Raw genomic sequence first — 23,618 nt, 5'->3', positions numbered from 1 at the left:
CCCAAGACAAAGTCGAGTGCCGGTAAACCGTGCCAATATATAATCCAAATAACGGCTTCTCGGGCATTATCACTTAAGTATACCACGGGTGTGTTATTTTAATGAATTTATTCATTCTGAATCTATGGACGCTACCCAGTCGTTCGTTCTAAATGCCATACTGGCTGGCAACGTTCTTATCCCTTCCTAGCTAGCCAACTACGGCTAATTTACAACCACGTCAAACGGTGCAGCCAGAATAACAACAAAGTAGCTGGCATTTGCATAAACTATTCTCTAGTGACATTTATTTGGATACATCCATAACAATGAGCTAATGAGGCACGACTTCACCTAGCATAGAACATGTGCTCTCTGTGTCAGGGCACTGTTGTTCAGGAGCTAGTCAACAACAGAGCTAAATCAAATCACTCAGGCTGGAAAGACCGCAAACTAGCTGCACTTTGTTTTGTTTGACTTGTTTTCTATTGATATATCCATAAAATGATACTGATTCATGATTTCGAATGGCTGAGAAAAGCTGCCTGCCTGTCTGTGTCTGTCTCATCCCGACACGTTCATTATTATGCGACAGTTGGAAATCAAATATTGGAACAATGCTGCAAATGTCAGAGAGACAGACAGCAAGGTTAATACAAATCTCCGCTGTTGAAAACTAAATGTTAGTCTAAAAGAAATGGGAGAAAATGTCTAGATGTTTTTGATAGTGGAGATCAAGTTTATAAATGACCTGGCTGGGCTGATAAAACAGTGGATTGCACAGTCATATGGAACAGAGTGAATAGGCATTTTAAAGTCAGATTTAGCCGGTGGTACTTCAAATGGCCCAGAGGCTCAGGCACTACAATCCACACTAGCCTCTAGCCTGCAAACATCAGAATCCTCCTGGATTTAACAAAACAAATGTTGGTGTAATCAGATTAATTCATGGTGGGTTTTTAATTTGTTGCTGTCAAGAAATATCAGGCTTAGGAGATAAGTTATGGATCTCAGCTGACAACGTAACAAAAGCTGAATAAAACAGGATGCATCCTCTTCCACTCATCTGTGATAATGAAGAACAGGCACTGAACTGTGTGTGTGTGTAGTTGACAGGATTAGGGCATTTAATTGTGAATTTGTGTGACAGTGAGATGAGAATCATACACAAAAGTCCTGGAATGAACTATGACCCTTCCAAGGTAGGATGACATCTCTATAACTCACAAGTAGCCTACATTTGAACACGCAAGAGGGGTGAATACTGTACTCGATACGATCTACTGCATCTTGCCTATGCCGCACTGTACCATCACTCATTCATATATCTTTATGTACATATTCTTTATCCCTTTACACTTGTGTATAAGGTAGTAGTTTTGGAATTGTTAGCTAGATTACTCGTTGGTTATTACTGCATTATCGGAACTAGAAGCACAAGCATTTCGCTACACTCGCATTAACATCTGCTAACCATGTGTATGTGACAAATACAATTTGATTTGACTAACTATGGTGTTCCCACTATAACAGTATATCACATACAGGCTTTTTAATCGATGTATTGTATTTTACCAGGCAGATTGATTTAAAACTAAATTCTTATTTACAATGAAGGCTTGACGTAACATATTTATCTCCATCCATCCATGAGTTCTACTGAAGTAGACTACACAGTGCCAGCTGGTGGTGATCCATGGTAGTGGTACAACCATCACATGACTGGGTGAGTAAGATTAATTGCTGCACTCTTGTAGTAGCCTAAGCCATAGACACAGTACACATCAAAACATGCATCTAAATCTGAGGTCCCGCTCCAGCAATGCTCCTCCTGTGTTTTCAGAAGCACTGTAAATGTGAGATGGAGTGACAGCCCAGTGTAATGATGGGTTCTGACAGCTAAGCAGAGGCACACAGCCTTGGCTGAGAGCACCCTGTGTTGTGTAACCAGCCCGTTGTTACCACTCTGGACTGTCAGCGCCATTAAGATTCATAGGAATCTAAACGAGCCAGCCAGCCCGGACCATGGACAATTGTCCAAGCAACAGGGCTGGCGAGACAGGATGAGGGATGGAAACAGAAAAACACATGTGCGAAGGAGGAAGGCTTTGAGCCACAAAGAAAGAGACAAAAGCTGAAGATATGGAATCATGTTTCTTTCTTTACAAAACAAAAAAAATACACGGTCACACAGACAAGGCCCTTAAAGCTGTTCCATTTGAGCTCTGCTCAGTTCAGGCCCAGAGTCATTCTGTGTGTGTGTCCTGTTTGCAGCAGAATATCACTGGAGGAACAGCCACCCCAGGGGAAAGAATGGAGACGAGAATGACATGATGAGAGGAGCTTTAGTCTGTTTGACTGACCATTGGAAATGGAAACAGATCAGCTGACACAGAACACTGCAGCTTCACAGCTTGAAGGCTCTTTTGGCACGTCAGCAATATCTATTATCACACCCTCATAAACACTTCTACATTCTAAAACAGAGCTGTGTGTGAGAATTATTTTAGGCTCAATCTGTGAAGTCACAGGTTCTTTCAAGCATTTCGCTACACTCGCAATAACATCTGCTAACCATGTGTATGTGACCAATAAAATGTGATTTGAAGACCACAGGAACAAGCCATAGTTAGAATACCTTATTCACAGTTCAGTCAAATAAGATTCATTGGCCCAAGTGTATGTATGAACCCAGGGGGTATGTAAAGTGTGTGGAATGGCTGTATTACCTCTGTGTAAATGAATATTTACCGTGTGGGAATGTGTGTAATAGCATAATGACTAAAGGTTCACTTCATATGGAACAAACACCCAGGGCATCCCCAGTGGCCCACTGCCCTGCTGTTACCTCTATCATCCAGGACATTCACATGACTGAATAGTACCCAGGTGCTTTCAGAGGGGAGCCCCCTCTCCCTGTGATGTCAGTGTGGACTGTTGACGTTCTTTCCACACTGTTCAGATGGAATGATTTATTCATAATCATGGTAGCATAATAAACATTGAAAGCACTGACAGTTAAACCCAAGGCCTCTGGCACGGCATGCACACACCCAACCCCAGCATTCGCTACACTAAAACCTTCTTATATCCTTCAGTCTGTCTTTTCTTGGCTTCTTTTGGTTCTTTATCCTTCAATTATATTTTAATATAAAACAAGCCCACATATGATGAATCGACTATGTTGAGAAGTGCCCCTCCCTCCCCTGTCCTGTGTGGAGTAGGAGATAGGCGCTTCCCAGCGGAGGCTCTTTACGTACTGGCCTCTTTTCCTCTGAAATGTTCTCTTTAACAGACATAGAAGAACCTGTTCTGGAGCCGGAGGAAGAGAACTGCACAACCAACCTCCCCCAGAAAAATTATTTAAAAAAGATTTCTTAAAAAAAATGAATAAAAACTGAATAGTCCGAGTGGAGGAGTAGGTTCTGGAAGCTGAGGGGGTCTGGAGCTCTGTATACTGAAAGCACTTTGGCACATAGCCAAAGCCCCAAGTAAGGCCCCATACAGGAGAGTGAGACAGACAGCATGCAGCGCCACACTACCAACCAACACAGATACAGGAATGATCAAGGCACAGAGACAGACCGAGAGAGATTTAGAGCACCTTACAAACATGTGGAGGAAAAGGCCAGCCTCCCCATTATCACGTTTTTGAGAAGAAGAAAATAAGAAGAGTTTGAGGAGGTGACAACGTCACAGTAAAGAGACTGGGAGAACAGTAGGAGGAAGGGGGTAGAGGGAGGCTGATGGACTGGACAGAGGAGGAAAACAACCAGCTGACAGAAAGCTATACAACACATACAGGACTTCTGTTCCTTTCTTTCAGAAGAGTAGAGGGGGAATGGAACACAGGGGAGGGTTTACTACAGTCCCAGAGGAAAACAGGTACAGCTCAGGTATCAGGTAGGGTGTGGTCTACAGGTGAAGCAGGCAGATGAGTTCCGGTCCTGCTTCAGTTAGTTTTCCCCAGCCCGGAAGCTCGCTCCCTCCGCTCTAGTCTGCTGTGTCTTCCCTCTCTGCCCCTCACAGGTAGAGCTCCTTGGCTCTGATATGTGACAGCTTGTCTCTCAGCATGCGGAAGGAGGGCCGCAGCCCCACGTCCAGGGTCCAGCACTGCTTCATGACATCGTAAACCACCACCGGGCAGCCGTCGGGGGCGTCCATCTTGTAACCCTTCTCCACCCGCGGCACCACCTCCTTCAGGGGCTGAGAAGCAGAGAAGAGGGCGTTATCAACCCAACCACATACTCTACTAGTACGTTCTAACATCCACTGTCTGAACAGTGGCTTCAACCTATGCCTGTGCAAAAGCTTCACAGCTATTAAATGATACTAAATACATCACTCATCTAGATATATCCATTTTTGCCTTGCATTGGAGAAAGCAATACAGATAAGGCTGCTGCCCCTTGCTGGAGTCACCTTACAATGTCATACTTACAATTCTGGGGTAAGGCACACGCCCAAAGGAGTAGATCTCCCATAGCAGGATACCATAACTCCACACGTCTGACTTAGTGGAGAACCTCTGGAGGGGGCAGAGAGAGATGCTGAGGTCTACACAAGACACCACAGACAAAGAGAGAGCTTAGGCTACACTATTTAAACATGCTCCCTCCCTCCCTCCATCCATCCAATCCTCTCTTTTTCCACCTTTACCTTCTCTCGCAGGGCTTCAGGGGAGGTCCATTTGACAGGCAGTTTGGCAGTGTCCTGTGTGGACGAGGCCTCCTTGGTCAGACCAAAGTCGCTGACCTTGGCGATGTTGTCGTCAGACACCAGCACGTTCCGGGCTGCCAGGTCTCTGTGCACAAAGTTATTGGCCTCCAGGTACTCCATGGCTTCACATACGTCACTGCACAGCAGGGGAGAACGAGGAGAAGTCACCAAGTGGAGATGTGAGACACAGATAAAGAGAGAAACAATGGGATCACTCAGCCAAGACTAAACTAATTTCACTGTAGATAAGTGATACCAATAGCTATTTAAAATACTTTGTTTTCTGGCATCCTCTCCAGGGAAATCACATTATAATTGAATAAAGAAATCCAATACTGCAGAACTTCCTGAGGATGACTTACAGTGAGAATTTGAGTAAACAGTCTCCTCCCAGCACGGTCCGTCCTCGAGAACGGAGGTAGTCCACTAGACTGCCCTGTGGTGGGGGGAGAGAGGGACGGCTGTGAAGTTGGGAAGTAGGAACAGACCCTATCATAAAGAGACAGTGGACTCCAGCCCACGGCCTAGATAGAGTAGTCCCTGGACAAGCAATAGACTAGACTGAAGTACCTTGGCCATGTACTCTGTGACGATGTAGAGACTGCCCCTCTCCTCTACGATCACCCCCAGCAGCTGAACCAGGTTGTTGTGCCTCAGTTGCCTGCAGGGAAGAGGGTTTTAGTGACATAGCTACGCACTAAGGTGTACAGACACAGTCAGAAGGTTTTAGAGAAAGTGGGTAAGACCATAAAACAGAATGGGTTTTTTTTGCGATTTTTTTTTACCCCCTTTTTCTCCCCAATTTCGTTGTATCCAATTGTTAGTAGCTACTATCTGGTCTCATCGCTACAACTCCCGTACGGGCTCGGGAGAGACGAAGGTTGAAAGTCATGCTTCCTCCGATACACAACCCAACCAAGCCGCGCTGCTTTTTAACACAGCGGTCATCCAACCCGGAAGCCAGCCGCACCAATGTGTTGGAGGAACCGCTGTGCACCTGGCAACCTTGGTTAGCGTGTACTGCGCCCAGCCCGCCACAGGAGTCGCTGGTGAGACAAGATATCCCTACCGGCCAATCCCTCCCTAACGACGCTATGCCAATTGTGCGTCGCCCCACAGACCTCCCGGTCGCGGCTGGTTACGACAGAGCCTGGGCGCGAACCCAGAGTCTCTGGTGGCACAGCTGGCGCTGCAATACAGCGCCCTTAACCACCCGGGAGGCAAAACAGAATGGTTGAGACTTACGTCATGACGGAGGCCTCGGCGATGAACGCCTGGGCCGTGGCGTCGTGTTTGATGCACTTCACTGCCACCTTGGTCCCTCTGTAGTCCCCCACCATCACATCTGAACAGATACATAGAGATGTAACATTGGACAATGACACACAAATCTCACACGGGGATGGAAAGAGACATCTTTATCAGCGCTGGTCTCAGTCAGGGTCTTTACCTCCAAACTCCCCTTTGCCAATGGTCTGGATGAGCTTGAGTTCCTTTCTGTTCAAGGCCCAGCCACCTGTGGAGCAGCAACAGAGAGAAAGTCAGACTCAGGTTCCAGCAGATCTAATGCAACATCATCCTTCCCCAGACAGAGCAAAGCACAAGGTTAAAGACTTACTGCTGATTAAGCCCAGGTTTCCTGTACTACAGAAGATGAAGACCGACTGAGTCACTGTGTATTCTTACAGACCAAGAGTGACTCAGAGAATGGAAACACAAGGTTAGTAAAGTGTTCTTACTCCTGGAGAATTCATCCTGGGCGGCCACCGTTCCCTCCATCAGCTTTGGCTTGATGAGTCTGGTACAGAGGCCGTCGGCATCTTTAGTGTAGTGCTGAATGGAGATCGGCGAGAGAGAACATGGTGAGTTGGATAGTGTGTGTATTAACAGTAGCTGCATAGTCACACTGAGGAGGTAGAACTGCATTGTCAACCGTATGTCAAAGACCAGACAACAAAGAGCGGGAGTCAAGAAGGGTCTCAGCAGTCTGGGGTGAAAAGGATGCTGGGATTGTAGGGCTAGTGGGGACTCTGCTAGTTAACAGGAGAAGCATGGAAATTGTGTGTTTGGTGGTGAGGTCACTAACCACACCTTCACTTAGATACACTCACATAATCCTGTCGACACCAACTGGTCTACATGCGATCATGTTAACCAGTCAAACACACCGGCCATCCTTTTGACCTGTGATTAGTTTGTTAAATCAATGGAGAAGCACCCAGTCAGTGTAATCTGACTGCCACTGTCTGTTTTACATGCGAGTAGCATTCACAACCACCAGATGGCAGCATGGTATAGGAACTATTGCCTCTGTACAAGCTACTAAACAAATATATTCATGTCAACACTGTATTTGAGCTTTAAAGACCCATCAAATTAACACATTTCTGAATTGTTGCAGTTATGAAACCAAGGTTATATAACTGATATTTGGACAATACAAAAATACTCAATGTGCCTGAATACACACTTGAATCTCCACACATAAGTACCCACCATCCATAATAACCCAAGTACTTAACATGTGATTGACTAATCCCTTAAATGCAACAGTGTTTGATTTCCATTATGTGGTTAACACCACAAATGTGGGTCTTTTGACAGGGAAGGACAACTTGTGTGTACCAATGTGGAGCCTGTTGTGACAGGCCAGTGAGAGTAAGGGGGAAAAGAATGAGCTAAAAATCACAAGAATGTGAGAGCGGGGGGTGGGGGGTAAGGCGAGAGCGAGAAAGCGCAGAAGGAATAAGCAGAGGATTGTGGTGGAGTGATAATAAGATGGAGTGTGCCAGTTAGACAGATGGTCCTCGATGCCAGTGTGCAGATTCCTGCCTAAATCCCAGCAGCGCCTCTGGGAAAGAGATGAGCGTTAATTAAAGTGCGATTGCAAACAATCTCGCTAGAAGCCATCTAGCTAGAAGCCTGATGGAGCGTCTTATCTCTGGGGAAGAGAGACCTTTCCCACCATGGCCCTCTTCCTCCCTTAACACACTAACTCAGCCCTACTGCTGTAGTAGAAGCTGTCTAATAGACCACAGTGTAGACGGAGGTCTCCCTCCACTAGGACTGGGAAATTACAGGGACCGAACGATATTATGGTACTTAGGTGCCGATTATATTTGTATTGCCATTTGATGTTCCAAACATATTGCACACTATAAGTCTGCTGCAGAGAGATGAGAGCACACAAGAAAATGAGTTTTGATCAGTCATGGAAATAAGTGCTGAAAACATGTTGGCTCCCTATTTAAAAAGACAGAACAAGCTATAGGATGAAAAAAATACCAGGTACAGCCGACTAGCGCTTGCTAACGTTAACTTATATTGATACTTTGACTCCAAGTATGGATTTAATACATTTCCCAAATTAATATTGATCGCTCTCCCATCAATAACCTCCACCCCCTTTGCCTTCTCTAACTATGTGACTAAGCATCCTTGATGAGTACTTTACCACCATACAGGATAGGCAGTGCGAGAGCTGAGGGAGGAGCCTAAACAGTAAGAAATAGGGAGCGTGTGGGACAGGCTGACACCGCCTTACCTCCACCAGCTGCATGAGGTTCTGGAAGAACTCCTCCTCGTCGATGCTGAGCTTGCCGTTGTGGTAGATGATGCGGTAGTGCTCCACCTTACCGTCACAGCTGACACACAGGGTGTAGTCCCCAGGGTAGTTGGTGCTCTCCCTCGCCAGGAACAGACCAGTCTCTGGGGGGTAGAGGAGGAGCTCTGCCTGCTCCCTCGTTATCTTACCATGGAACCATCTGGAGATGGACACGAGAAGGAGAGGGGGAGGGACAGGACACAGAGATAGGGCCTTAGTGGACTACAGAAAATTACCATACCAAGGTCATTAAAAGGGCAAAAAGACAATTTATAAGTAGATGGGAGATCTACTCATTATTATTATTATTATTGCAAGCATGCAATGTTGGCCATTACCTCTGTGTACACACATACAAAGCCCTGTATTAAAGAGTTGATAAACAGTCAGTTATAGACAAGGTAAAGGGGACAACAGCAGTAGATCAGCATAATGTAAGACAGTGGCATTTCTAGGCAGTTGTACTTAGAGCAGTGGAGTGAGTCTGTCTGTGTCTCAAGGAGCCAGTGAGAAAGTGCCTTGATGTAAACAGGAAACGGCCACAAAAACACAGGCAGGTAGAGTCTGAAACTGACACAGGCTCTGCAATAACAGGAAAATGCAAAGCAGCACAGGGCAGGCTAGACACAAGGCAGGGCCTACCAGACCCCTCAATCACAGAGGTGAGACCTCACTGAGGAGGCTTTTAGAGAGAGCAGCATAGAGTCTCATCCCCTCAGAACACAGTCTATAAAACCTGCCCCCGGCTGACCACAAGGCAAGTTGCAGGGCACAGGACTTAAAAAGCTCTCTTAGGGAAAACACACGCGGTTCCCTTCTTTGTTTTAGCTCAAGCTATTAAACACAGCCTCCATCTAACCTCATGTACAAGATCTACAGGCTTCTACTGGCTTCTAAAAGCCCTTTCTTGGCTTTTACCTTAGGATCATTAATCTCTTATCTGTAGTAGACCCTAACACAGAATCCTCCAGCAGTATGGAAACAGGAGCAGTAGGAGGTCCACAGGGGTCTCTCTGGGGGCTGGTGAGTTAAGGGTAATCAAAGTGTGTAATTGATTTACACACTTCCCTCCCTCTGTTGCCCAGCACCAAGACAGAGACAGAGCAGGGCCTGTGCAAAGCGGCTTAATGCGGAGAGAGGATTGAGTTGATTAGATCAGCGAAGCTGCTTCTCCATGGACAGCAGCCTCCTTAACTCCCATTAATCTGAGAACAGGCGCCAGTAAGCCAGCAGTCAGCCAGACGCTGAGTAACCAACAGCCAAAACACAGGAGGAGCACACAGGAGCTACCAGCCAAACATATGACCAACCAGTCAAACACAGGAGGAGCACACAGAAGCAATCAGTCAGACCATTTAATGAGGAAGCAGGGCATGTAATATGTCATTTATGTTGCAGTTTGTGCTATTCATTAGTCGTACGATGGGAGAAAGGGAAAACAGGCTGCTAGAAGTAAGGGGAAAATAGAGAAAGGAAGGAGAGTGCGGAAGGAGGTAGGAGAGACTGCAGTGAGGAGGGAACTGAGGCCTTTTGCCAGTCTTCTTTAGGGTGGTGCCGTATTTCCCTCATTACCAACAGTGTAGAAGATTACCAGCAGGTGGGAGCAGTGAGCTATGAGGTCAAAGAGCAGCATCTCTCAGAGTGTGTAGACCAACATAACCAAGAACACAGCTGACACTGTTGGTTATATAAGCCAACAGGGAGCGTTTTCCCCAAGACATCTGTTACCAATTCGTAAAAACATAATAACCCCCCTCGGACTCTCGCCACTAACCACCGCTCTCTGAGGGGATCCACAGGGCTGATGCATCATTAGCTGTACTTACAGAGTTGACTCTCTTACAGCTGAAGGAGAGTATGAGTGCAGTGGACACCACTCAGTCCCTGAACTGGTGACCTCTACTTCATAAGGACAGTAAACCCACCGACTCCCTCTAGCCAGTTCCCTGTCCAGTGGAGTAGCTTTGCCTTTGTCCTTCCTTGTAACACTTGACTGGTCACCCTTCCCCACACCGCTTGAGCTTTCCTCTGCTCAGCTGGGCGGTTAAGCTCAGAAGATGGGGATGGTGGGGGAGAGAGTCTTCAGTGTGTGTGTGTGTGAGACAGAGAAAGACACACACACACACACACACACATCCCCATCAGTGTGTTTTGGTCCAACACGTTTGAGTGCAGCAACCTCAGCCTTGTCCTGTGTGTGTGTGTGTGTGTGTATGAGAACTCCGATTTCCTCCTGGCCTCCAGTTTTATTCTATTTGCATAAGTCTAGTTTTTTTTCTCCCTCTTTTGAAATAGCTGTCCCTTCAAAGAGCCCGATTCAAATCGCAGCGCCAGTTCGCCCCACCCGCAGTGGCAGGCAGCCACCCAGAGAGCAGAGGGGACAGAGAAGCGGCAAAAAAAGAACAAATCAATTACCAACGTCTCCTATCAGGCCTTTGTAACACTCGAACTCTAATGAACTAAGCCCCATATTCATACCTTTATTATACAGTGAAACATGGGAACTTCACAGGTAAGGGCATATCCTATGTGACAGATCAGCAAGGTACTCGTGTACTTACGGCATAAGACTGAGTTTCCCCCCCGACTTGACCCCTTCCCTTTTCTGGACGTAGTTAGCTGGGATGGTTCCCTCTCTGCCCACTGTGTTCTTCGCTTTGTACCAGTTGGGATCCTGAAATAGCAGCAGAAACACCCTTTAAAACCGTGCCGTGCCCCCGTGCATTTTCTCTTTGTGTTAACCTTTTACCAGATCTAAAGTGTTACATTCACCTACATTTATTTCACATTTCCACAAACTTCAAAGTGTTTTCTTTCAGAAATGGTATCAAGAATATGCATCTCTTTGCTTCAGGTCCTGAGCTACAGGCAGTTACCCAAATCTGTGTCATTTTAGGTGAAAATTAGAAAAAAAAAAGGTCCAATCCTTAAGGTTAACACCGCTGTAGAACTACACAAGTCCAGCACAATAACGGTTTCACACAGTATAGACAGGTGAGCCGTGCTTACCCTGGTGACTCCGATTATGGTCAACACATCTCCTTTACAGAAAGGCAGGTCCTGTTCATTCGTCGACTGGAAGTTGTACTTGGCTACACACTCTGTGCCAGGCAACCATGGCACCTAGGTCACAAGTGAAGAGGAGAGGCGCTGTTATAAACACTGAGATTGACTACAGTGAAAGGTTACAGATAGTCATAGCTTGGACAAGTGAATTGCATTCACGCCATTGACACTCCAGGGAGAAATATATTGCCATCGGGTTACAGTAACACATTACAATCAAATAACACATTATTACAAGAATATAAAAAGGTCTACTATTCAAAAAGGTAGCTATGCTGGTTTGTCCTATACGCTGTTCAGACCATATAGCATGTGGGCCTATTCTATAGGCATTAACAGGCTCCCACGTCTAACCAGTGGTGTTGTGGCATCAGTGTTGTGAATAACATACAACCATGACCCCTGTGAAGACGTTATCAGTTAGAGGCAATGACAGTACAAAGCAGCAGGTGTGTGTGTGTGTGTGTGTGTGTGTGTGTGAGTCAAGGTGCATCCAAAATGGCATCCTATTCCCTAGAGGCTCTGATCATAAGTAGTGCATTATATAGGGAATAGGGTGGGGCGCAGCCACTATCCTCATATAACCTGGTGTATTCCTGAAGCAATGCACTACACACAGCTGTGTGTGTCTGATATCGTTATCAGGACACACATCCCTCGATCATTTCCCGATAGGAGTCAAAGAGAGACGAGTGTCACAGGGGGAGCGATGTGAGAGTTATGTACTGTTGTGTGCCAAAGATAAAAATAATTTGGGTTGATAAGCAAATGTGAAGACGGGGGATGTCAGTCATGCTATGCTGCTGCTGGCAGATGAAAAGCAGAGGCACTAATGTCGGTCAGGAAATATGACACTTCTGAAAGAGGCACGGCACATTAGAATGTGTGTGTAAGTAGGATGCATGCGTTCTTTAGTGATGCATGGGTTGACTCAAACTGCAGCCCCCGTTGTTATATCTGCAGGGCAGGCGTATTTAGGGTCATGACATTGTGTGGCGGGTTGAATAAAGAGAAAATACCTTAAAAAAAGAGTTAAATGTAAAGGTATAATTGTGCAATTTATATCAATAGGCTACATTGAGGTTCTTTCATTATTTTAGGCTATATGTCATTAGCATGTCAGCCTGAGCTTTAGGGCCCAGCTGTACACGTGTCAAATAGCCTACACGCCAATCACAAAATACTTTAGAGAACGGGCAGAGAAACTGAGTTTAATTCAATACGAATAAAGGTGTGAAATGGAGAAAATAAAGAGAAGCGAAGGCCAGAAAGGTAATGTTTGGGAAAGATTTGGTGAAGTGGTAAGAGGATGATAGCAGTGTTGTGCGATGGATCTGTACAAATTCAACAGTCACAAGATGGGGACACCAAATAGGCCTATGGTACGTCAAGGGAACTGTAGCCTACTGTTCAGATGGGTTAAATGGACACTGAAATCTGGACACTACTACCTCTCATAGCCTTAATATTAACTCCTGCAGAAGCATTTCTTGCAATAAAATTATGCAAATGTTGGCAACATTTTTAATCAGGAACAGGAGTGGAGAAATCAGATTTTCTTTCAGCGAATGTGCAGTTAGATCACATCTCTACAGGGGGTATATTTATTGGAATCATAAAAGCAGATAGTATGTCAACCACAAATTATGCACCAAGCAGAACTAAATCTTATCAGAAACACAATGGGTCGTATTCATAGCTTTCTATTTCCTTACAACCAGTCAAACTTATGTCATTTGGAAACTTTGCACAGACAATCTTCCCAGTTTTTTTTAGCTATAGATAGCGAGATCCATCTCAATTTATTTAATTCCCCCCCCTAATCTGGTCCCTAAATGTCTTTTCTCCGCAAAAGAAGCAGGGATGACAGAACTTGACCGATGTCAACTAGATTGAAGCATTCATTCTATCGATTTAAGACATTATGGTGAGTAAAGATTTATTTATTCTTCTAGGGCAGCGGTTCTCAACTGGTGGGTGGTTATGAGTGGTTCGTACGTGTTAGAATTTATGAAGAAATACTCCAGTCTAAACGAAAATGGCCAGGTAGAAAGTGTGTAGAAATGAAGACAAACTTATACATTTAAATCGCAGATTTGTTTTTCTTCAACCACATCATTTGCAGTATAGAGCTATTAGCAGCACTATTTCGGTTGATTGTGTGGTCTCAAACCAGTGAGATTATTAACAGTCATCAAGAACATGTGCAAAATGCTATTGGGCCTCAGATTTTCATATAGTCTGATGGTTGCGGATGGGTTATTAGCAATTGCAAGCAGGGGTGAACAAACAGTTGACTTGTCCACTACTAGCTCGCGTGTGTAGATGTGTTCCTCTCACCTGGATCCCAGACATGGTAAAGGGGGTGGGGGAGGTGTCCTCAGGCAGGTGTCACTGGTCAGCTGGTACCATCAGAGCTGCAGGATAACAGAAGAGAAGATAGTCAGCCAATCACCACGTATTGTGGTTCCCTCTGACAGACTAACACCACACTGGAACAGGATGTATGCTCAGCCTGGTAGACAACCACATGTGGTCTGGTCACTAAGCAAAAGAGAAACAGATTCAAAATGTTACTCTGCTTAGTTCTGTTAAACAGCTTCAATCTGCAGTTTACTTTGTCAATTCAACTCAACTCAGTCGCTGTGAATAAGATTCACATGCAGAGGAAAAATAGCCTACTGTCACTACCTTGTTTTTCGACCAAGGTGCATGAACACTGGAACAACCTCATCTACTGCAAAAAAAAAAACACTTAATGTGCTGTTATAGACTGCAATAAAAGCCTACGTACTAGAATGAGTGAAATATAGGACAAAAAAAAAATATTACTCCTCTATGCAGATAAGCATTTAAGTGCCAATAATTGTGCCTCTCCACGGTGACCTTCAGAGCAAGGCGAATGCAGGAGAGTTGATCCTCCCAAAGGAAATGTTGCCCACTGCTCTGATCTCTAAAGCTAAACCCACCACTATCTCAGCTCATCTGTGTCAGGTAGGCCTCTGTGCTGCGAGAGCTGAATGCTCTACAGTAGTGAGCAGTATGATCTGTTCTGGCTAGATCTAGGCTACAGTAGTGAGCAGTATGATCTGTTCTGGCTAGATCTAGGCTACAGTATGATCTGTTTGGCTAGATCTAGGCTACAGTATGCATGCAGAACACAGCAGATGCCTGGCCTGAAGGGTGTCTCGGTGGTCTGTCCCTGAGGATGAGAAAGAGGGGGCAGAGAAAATACTGGGAGGCACACAACAAGGCCATACGGTTCATGCTGCATCAGACAAACACACACACAGCATGGTAAATTCCCCACATTAGGGCCAGTACAGTAGCTCACAACCTCATCTAACGCGCCTCTCACAACCTCATCTAACGCGCCTCTCACAACCTCATCTACCGCGCCTCTCACAACCTCATCTACCGCGCCTCTCACAACCTCATCTACCGCGCCTCTCACAACCTCATCTACCGCGCCTCTCACAACCTCATCTACCTCGCCTCTCACAACCTCATCTAACGCGTCTCTCACTTCAGACCGCCCGAGAACAGGAAGTGAGGGGGAAGTGAGAAGTGGAAGTGGCTGACTTGTATTTTCCCCGATGGCTTGGTGTGGTGGGCAATCAGTGCCTCCCACCTCACTACAGACAGAGAAAATAGAGTCCCTGTGACCAGGGACTCTACTTACAGTCAACCCGTTTTAATAGTGCTGCTGTTTTGCTGTTTTTTAAAATTTATTTCACCTTTATTTAACCAGGTAGGCTAGTTGAGAACAAGTTCTCATTTGCAATTGCGACCTGGCCAAGATAAAGCATAGCAATTCGACACATAAAACAGAGTTACACATGGAATAAACAAAACAGTCAATAATACAGTAGAACAAAAGAAAACAAAAAGTCTATATACAGTGAGTGCAAATGAGGTAAGTTAAGGAAATAAATAGGCCATGGTGGCGAAGTAATTACAATATAGCAATTAAACACTGAAATGGTAGATCGGCAGAAGATGAATGTGCAGGTAGAGATACTGGGGTGCAAAGGAGCAAAATAAATAAATAAATACCAGTATGGGGATGAGGTAGATAGCCTATCTGTAAACAGCCCATCTATCTAAGTACAGGTGCAGTGATCTGTAAAATGCTCTGACAGCTGGTGCTTAAAGCTAGTGAGGGAGATGTGAGTCTCCAGCTTCAGAGATTTTTGCAATTCGTTCCAGTCATGGGCAGCAGAGAACTGGAAGGAAAGACGACCAAAGGAGGAATTGGCTTTGGGGGTGCTGCTACCCACACGAGTGGGTGCTGCTATGGTGACCAGTGAGCTGAGATAAGGCAGGGCTTTAACTAGCAGAGACTTGTAGATAACCTGTAGCCAGTGGGTTTGGCGACAAGTATGAAGCGAGGGCCAACCAACAAGAGCCTACAGGTCGCAATGGTGGGTAGTGTGGTGGTAGTGTCCAGTCTGTCAATGTTGTGGACAGCAGCCCCATCCAGCCAGATACTGATAGTAACACAGTGCTTTCGGAACTCCATAAATGTACTGTAGAATTCTAGTGCTATTAAATGACGCATGTCCAGAAGGCCTGGGTGGGCTGGCTGGCCTCATCCATACAACCACTACAGTGTATCAATGGCCACACAGCACAGCACTGTTAGTTCTACATCCTGTTCTAAAACAGGAAGTTGGCTAATTGCAGACTGCTGCAGACCTGTATGCAAACTGACAGAGGCAGATATAGCAGCTCTGGTATACCCAGAGGCCACCCACTTTTCTATTTGCCTTAGTGTCAGTCAGTGCAAAGGGAAAGCATCACGCCAAAAACCTGTTGTTTTTAATAATAAATACGCATCTCTAAATCGAGCCTACTTCCATCGTCCTCTAAAATGGACTGAATATCCTCCTCACTTCAGTGTCAGTCAGCGTATGTGTGTGAAACAGCCATATGCAATCATCCATGGCTCCTATAGTGCTGGTGAAAGGAGATGATTCTACACAGAGCCGGTGAGGAAATCCAGGCAAGGTTTCTGAACCAAGGTAGGAAGGTGGATTACGTCTGAGAAATGAGCTCAACTCCAGCAGCAGTGCTGACGTACTGAGGTCAAAGACAGAGCTGCTTAGAGCCCACTCAGCAAGTCTAGTTCATGGAAGGTGCGTACACACACAGCCATGTGAGTGATGCTCTATACCTCGGAGTGTAATCTCCTCCTTTCCCACTCATCCCCTCTATTCTTTTCAGCTCTCGCAGGCTCCCTGCTGATATCGCTACCATGGAAATCCACCGAGTGATGTAACACACTATAAAACAATAACTACCTCTTCATATAGTAGAATTCTCCTTTCTCTGCTGAGTTCAATGACAGTCATTAGGTGCTCCATTTAGGCTACATTCACACTAGGTCTACATCAATTCATTCACAGAGCCAAGAAATACTGTTGAGAAAGAGACACCGTACTACAGACAACCATAAATAAACTCCATTTTACAAGCACAGTGCTCTGCTGAGGAATCTAGTTGGAAAAACTTTACGCCACTCTCCAGTGAGTGTAAAAAACACAATCTCTGAAAGGAAAACCATCCATCCAAAACCTCTCAGTACCCCTTTCTAGCCATCTAGTGTTGAATGAACACAGTATCCACAGCTAAATCTATTATTTCTACCATGTCATGCTTGTGTAGTCAACAAGCACTAAGCAAGTAGGTATGGTATATATGTTTGCCAGAAGAGCCTCCCCAGATGGATAGCATTGCATCAGCTTCATGTGAAGATCATTCTGCTTGTGCAGTCAGCGTGCTACTGATTGTTTTCCTTTGCTGGCTGAACTCTCCATGGCTGCAGCTGGTCAGAAGTGGACAGTAATTCACACTTCCAAAAACAACCACAATCATGATTAGGCCTACAGTATGTAACAACTATGCCAGTGGGAGACAGAAAGAGTGTTGCGTATGTACCACATTGTGAAAACTCTATTCTGAGTAGTATATGCTGTTGAGAAACATTAGCTTACATGACAGGTTGCTCCAGGTAGAAATGGATGGTGCACAGAGTTCACATTTCAGAACTCAACTACTTTACATGACCTGAGTGTCTGGCAGTGGCGGTCGGTGCCGTTCAAGATTAGGGAGGAACATTTGTTTTTACTGAGCATGGCCTTATTTATATTAAAGCATATTGGCTGACTGTTCTTCGTATTCCACATCAACATAACGTTGATAGGTTTAGGCTACTAAATGATACTCTAAATGTACCTTTTACCCATCACGAGGTTGCTACAACGTAGCCTACAAATGAAAGTTCATAACATAGGTGCACAGGTCGAGAGACAAAATTGGAGTAATCAAGGCGAGACAGTGACACGTTCAATACCGCCTTGAACACTCATTAGTCGAAACAGTTGAAATGAAAACAAAAATCACTTTCCATTGGACAAATTCAGGTAGGTCCCTCCAAGTTCAGTTTGCTTCTATTTAAGAAATGTTTGCAACAGAATTGGCAGAATGAATAAACCCCTGACCTTTTGGTCCTTTAAAAACCTGCTGTATGTTAAATTGTGTGCGATAGCTTGGAAAATGACTCTGGATGACAATGTTTTCCAAAATAATTTAAATCCACTTAGTTTCCTTGCCACAATACTAATGATATCTAAATACTTGTATCATCCCAGCCATAGTTGTAAACATATTAACGTTATAGTCAACCAAATAGAACTTAACTGTTAGTAATCGCACAGTCAAATCCAAGTGGACAATCACACAGTACAATGTACATCAAGCAGTTACACAGGCAGGCCCCGGTGGCAATAAAACTGAAAGCTTACCTCGGCTTGGAAGAGTTGCTGTGTTGGATAGCCTTGGCCATCTAGCAAACATAAATAGCATTCCTCTCAGAATCAGGTTGTTGAGTTGATTTAATTAAACTGCAATAGTTGGTAAATCAAACTAAGAAATATATAGCTAGCACTCCCTCTCCCTGCCTCTTCTCCTTAATTTGAAGAAATGAATTTGTTCAAAACTGTTCAACTATCATCTTTGAGTCAACTACTCACCAGAATTTACGCACTACAGTGCTAGATTGCAAGCATAAGCTATAGCTGTACTAGATTCATAACCTGATACTTTGATTGGATGGACAAGATGTTAACTTGACTAGGGTAGGGGGCAGCAGTCGGAATTTTGGATGAAAAGCAGGCCCAAATTAAACTGCCTGCTACTCAGGCCCAGAAGATAGGATATGCATATAATTAGTAGATTTGGATAGAAAACACTAAAGTTCTCCAAAACTGTTAAAATAATGTCTGTGCGTATAACAGAACTGATATGGCAGGCAAAAACCCGAGGAAAAGCCAACCCGGAAGTACTATTATTTTGAAAGGCTGATTTTCTATTGAAAGCCTATCCACCATACAAAGACTTAGGACCCAGTTCACGAGCTCTGTGGCTTTCTCTACAAGTGGTCAGTCTTCAGGCATTGTTTCAGGCTTTTACTCTGAAAAATGGAGGGAGATACAGCACACAGCCATGCGCCTGATCGGGAGCGCGCCTTTGTTTCTTCTTTCCTATTGACGAAGCTTTTGTCCGGTTGAAATAGATTTATTTATGACAAAAACAACCAGAGGATTGATTTTAAACATCGTTTGGCACGTTTCTACTAACTTTTATTGTACTTAAAAAATAAACTTTATCTGGACTTATTAGTGCATGCGCCTTAAGCATTCGGTTCACTGGACAAAACGCGAAAAAAAAAAGAAGGTAATGCCTACCTTGGTTGGTTATAAAGAGGGACATTATTAAACAAAACAAACATTTGTCTAACATGGAAACCTGGGAGTGCCACCAGACGAAGATCAAAGTTAAGTGATTAATTTTAATGCTATTTCTGACTTGTGACACTCTCCTTGGCTGGAAAATGGCTGTGTTACGGATACCAGTATCCTGTGTGTGTGTGTATCCTGTGTGTGTGTGTGTGTGTATCCTGTGTTATTTTCTCTCCTTCTCCCCTCACAGGTGAAAATCATCACTCCCCAATCCAATCATCAATCAGAAGACACACCTCCTCCTGTTTCCTACCCTAGCACAGTTCCTTTCCCTTGGTTTAAAAACCCTGTCAGTTGTTTGCTCTAGAGCTCAATCTCTCAGTAAATGCCATGTCTGTAGGTCTCTGTGTTTCACTCCCTCTGTGTAGTAACCTCTTTTGTTTGAGCACCTCATAGCACTTTGTCCTCACCTGTGAGTATTGTTTTTGGTTATGGTGTTTGTTTGCTGGTGGGAAAAGGGGAAACCAAGACAAGTCGCCCATGGGCATACACTACCCGTATGTAGACTTTGTTAAATACACTAGTTAGAACTGGGCGGACAACCCACTGTATTTTTGGTTAGTTAGTTGTTGTTAAAGTAGGCTAGTCTAGCTTAGGGGTGTTTTTGAATACTTATTGTTTCTTTCCTTGGGTCCAGCTCAGCCCCTTTTCCTGCTCCCCCCCATTACCGTGTGTTTTCAAATAAACCTTGAGTTTGACGGTAGATTTCAGTTGTCCTGGTTATTTCGTTCACACTTTTACTTTGTCACTATTATAATTTCCCTGAGTTATGTTACGGGTCTCATTAACATACCCCTAGACTGTCGGGCCAAAAGGGATTCGTAACATAAGTGGGGGCTCGTCCGGGATTTGTCATAACTGACACCCAGGCTGTATGGGTTTCTGTGGATAGGTGCAGACCTAACATAATCGCAAAGTGTGCTTTCTCTGTAAAGCCTTTTTGAAATCGGACACAGCGGTTGCATTAAGGAGAAGTTTCTTTATTTGTATGTTTAACACCTGTATCGTTTATCAATGTTAATGATGATTATTTCTGTAATTTGATGTGGCTCTCTGCACTTTCACCGGATGTTTGTTTGAGACAATGCATTTGACCATAACGCACCAATGTAAACAGATTTTTGGATATAAATATGAACTTTATTGAACAAAACATACATGTATTGTAACATGAAGTCCTGAGTGCCATCCGATGAAATTCAAAGGTTAGTGAGTAAGTCTCTCTCCATTTCTGCTTTTTGTGACTCCTCTTTGGCTGGAAAAATGGCTGTAAGGTCAGCACCTAATCACAGAACCAAACATAATCGCATGGTGTGCTTTCGCAGTAAAGCCTTTTTACATTTACATTTACATTTAAGTCATTTAGCAGACGCTCTTATCCAGAGCGACTTACAAATTGGTGCTTTCACCTTATGACATCGATTTTTGAAATCGGACACTGGTTAGAGTTACAAGAAGTTTCTTTAAAATGGTGGATAATACTTGTATGTTTGAGGAATTTTAATTATGGGATCTCTGTTTTGAATTTGGCGCCCTGCAATTTCACTGGCTGTTGCCGAGGTGGGACGCTAGCGTCCCACTTGTACCAGAGAGGTTAATTCATACTGCAAGGGGTCTGATCGCTTGGATGACTTCCTTCAGAAGTCATAATTACTGTGAAAGTCCATAGAAGGGGATGAGAACCATGAGCCTACTAGTTGTTCAAGTCAGAGTAGCCAGAGGATTGAAAACATCTGTCCTCCAGCTACACCATGGTGCTACCATAGAGGGTGCTGTTGAGGCTACTGTAGAAATTCATTGCAATCAATTATTTGGTGACATGTTGATGTTATGTTAGGAGGAGTTTCATGGTAGGCTCAGAGGTTACAGGTGTGTGTGCTGGGCCTGTAGCACAGAGTTTGTATTGTAGAGTTTACTGGCAGCAAAGAAAGGTACGGGGAGAAATATGGAAATTTGACCTCCTGACTATGCAAATACAGAGCAACAGCTCACACATTCACAGTTCAGTGGAGTGGTCCGATGTTGACGAGACAAGTGCATAACTGTCCACAACAGATGACTCAATAGTTAAGTTTTGAATGTGAAATTCTTTACACTATTGATTAGCCTAACCACACCAAAATCACAATATAGGTCAACTAAAAAAACATTGTCATTGCACAGAGTATGGATATCACAAGTGAGATGTCATTAGTCTCTGCACAGAAGCATAGTGTAAACAATCCTTTGGTGAGACGCACAGTGAGTCCAGTGTTGTGACTGGTGTCCTCACAGCATCTACGTTCTACTAGCCTCAGCCTAACTGAGTGAGGAGAACATGGACCCTCCCTTGCAGAGTGCACAGTGAAAGTTTGAGGCATTGTGCGCTGTTGAGTGTTGGCGGTTCTAAAGCAGGGCACTGACAGACAGTATCAGGGTGCTAAACTGCTCCAGTCAGACAAAGCACAGGCCTGGCTATCACGGTGTTGTCTGCTGCCTCCCTCCTACTGTCCCTAGTAGCAGGAACCAGGAAGTGGGCTACGATTAGTGTTAGCGCAGTGAGACACGATGTGCCCTGAGATAAAGCAGCCTCGCTCCCAGAGTCTAATAAGCCCTTCTGTTCTTTTCATATGTGTCTGCCCTAACCCTGTGTCCCACTGCCCCAGTAGCATAGAGAGAACAGACAAACAGCACAACGTGAGCTCATGAGTAACATGGCACAAGCATTTCGCTACACTCGCATTAACATCTGCTAACCATGTGTATGTGATAAATAAAATTTGACTTCCACGACAGGACCAGGTCAGCACCCCTAGCACAGAGAAGACAGACACAGGTGACTCCGAATCTCACATGGCAATTTCTCTAGCAAAATGCTGGCAAGCTTCCTCAGGGTAGGTGTTTGCCAACGTCTACATAAAGGCACCACAAGGGACACACTATACTTACAACTGGGTTAGTTTCGGTATACAAATAGAATACACAAGCCTTTGTGGGGAATACACAAAGCTAAAAGTGGAACAACCGCAACAGCGAGAAGAGAATGATTATATTTGAGTGAAATGATCAGCCTAGATCTGAATTCCTCTGTTCAAGAGTCATGTGGAGCAGCTATGGGAGGAGAAATCCATCTGAGGGAGAGAAAGGAAAATACAGAGGAAGAGATGGTAGAGAGCGAGCGAGGGGCCTTCAGGAAAAGAGACAAAATAGAAAGACAGAGGGAGGTATGTGGGCATCCCTTCGTAGTACTCCCCTCCACCTCATTAAACAGAGCACGTCTGGCTCTGCCATCTGCTGCACGCCACCTTTCCACCGCTCAATTCTCTCTGTTTTTAGACATGGTCCGTTCTTCACAGTCCCACTGAAACGGCTGGACCCATCTGTTGTTTATCTTGTTCTCCTACTCTTAGTTTCAGGGGGATAGACAGATGAACAACAGGCTGACTACATGTGAGAGGAGAGGTAGAGAGCAGGAGAGAGAGCTCGTGTTCAAACTGCCGAGGTCCTGACCGGACCGCTTCAGTCTTCAGCTCAACTGTCAGCCTGACCGGATCTCATCCAGGCCCATCAGTACTCTAGGCTACGTATTCCAAGCCCATACAAATACTCACCACTAGACAGTCACCATATTACCCACAGATTGAAGGTTGAGACAGTACAAGAGAGCTGATGCTTTTCTTGTGGCCATCTGAGCGTGAGACCTACTCAGCAAATAGCCTAGGCCTAAGGTACTGTAGTTGTATTAAAGGCCCAGAGCAGCCATTTTTATCTCCATATCAAAATCATTTCTGGGTAACAATTAAATACCTTACTGTGATTATTTTTGACCATTGTATTTGAAAGCAAACAATTTCTCTAGCAAGATTTTTCTAGAACTGTCGGGAGTATTCTGAGTGGGGAGGGAAAAACAAAACTAGATGTTACTGGCAGAGAGGTTTGGAATGCTTTCTTACTGGTCTATTAACTACTTTACTGCAGGCCAAAACTCCATCCCATCAAAACCGACAGACATGTAGGCGGTATTTCCAAACAGCTCTTACACTAAAAAGGACATTCACCATTTTAGTATTACTCCAACCTCAGTGTGGAAATATACAGTAGATACAGTTGAATTCGGAAGTTTACATACACTTAGGTTGGAGTCATTAAATCTCGTTTTTCAACCACTCCAAACATTTCTTGTTAAACTAGTTTTGGCAAGTTGGTTCGGACATCTACTTTGTGCATGACAAGTCATTTTTTTCCAACAATTGTTTAGACAGATTATTTAACTTATTCATTCTCACAATTCCAGTGGGTCAGAAGTTCACATACACTAAGTTGACGTGTACCTATTTCAAGGCCTAACTTCAAACTCAGTGCCTCTTTGCTTGACATCATGGGAAAATCAAAAGATATCAGCCAAGACCTCAGAATATTTTTTAATTTTTTAAAGTCTGGTTCATTCTTGGGAGCAATTTCATCTGTAC

The 23,618-nt window shown here is 44.5% G+C and overlaps 1 protein-coding gene across 3 annotated transcripts in view; it reads right to left on the bottom strand.

Moving 5' to 3' along the window:
* Positions 1-2,120: 2,120 nt before the first annotated feature.
* Positions 2,121-23,618, bottom strand: part of LOC115113748 (tyrosine-protein kinase CSK) — a 36,248-nt gene continuing 14,750 nt past the window's right edge. For all 3 annotated transcript variants that reach the window (XM_065013161.1, XM_029641708.2, XM_029641710.2), the window contains 12 exons: positions 13,709-13,785; positions 11,312-11,425; positions 10,864-10,976; positions 8,243-8,462; positions 6,438-6,531; positions 6,149-6,214; positions 5,944-6,043; positions 5,269-5,359; positions 5,061-5,134; positions 4,639-4,834; positions 4,421-4,507; positions 2,121-4,185 (listed from right to left, as the gene is read on the bottom strand). In XM_065013161.1, the coding sequence (XP_064869233.1) occupies positions 4,003-4,185; positions 4,421-4,507; positions 4,639-4,834; positions 5,061-5,134; positions 5,269-5,359; positions 5,944-6,043; positions 6,149-6,214; positions 6,438-6,531; positions 8,243-8,462; positions 10,864-10,976; positions 11,312-11,425; positions 13,709-13,723 (1,353 nt within the window). In that variant the 5' untranslated portion in view covers positions 13,724-13,785 and the 3' untranslated portion in view covers positions 2,121-4,002. The remainder of the gene's footprint in view (positions 4,186-4,420; positions 4,508-4,638; positions 4,835-5,060; positions 5,135-5,268; positions 5,360-5,943; positions 6,044-6,148; positions 6,215-6,437; positions 6,532-8,242; positions 8,463-10,863; positions 10,977-11,311; positions 11,426-13,708; positions 13,786-23,618) is intronic.

The sequence above is a fragment of the Oncorhynchus nerka genome, linkage group LG28 (assembly GCF_034236695.1).
Source record: "Oncorhynchus nerka isolate Pitt River linkage group LG28, Oner_Uvic_2.0, whole genome shotgun sequence".
Lineage (NCBI taxonomy): Eukaryota > Metazoa > Chordata > Actinopteri > Salmoniformes > Salmonidae > Oncorhynchus > Oncorhynchus nerka.
Note: the sequence above shows the minus strand (reverse complement) of the source record. Positions and strands in the feature narration are given on the sequence as shown.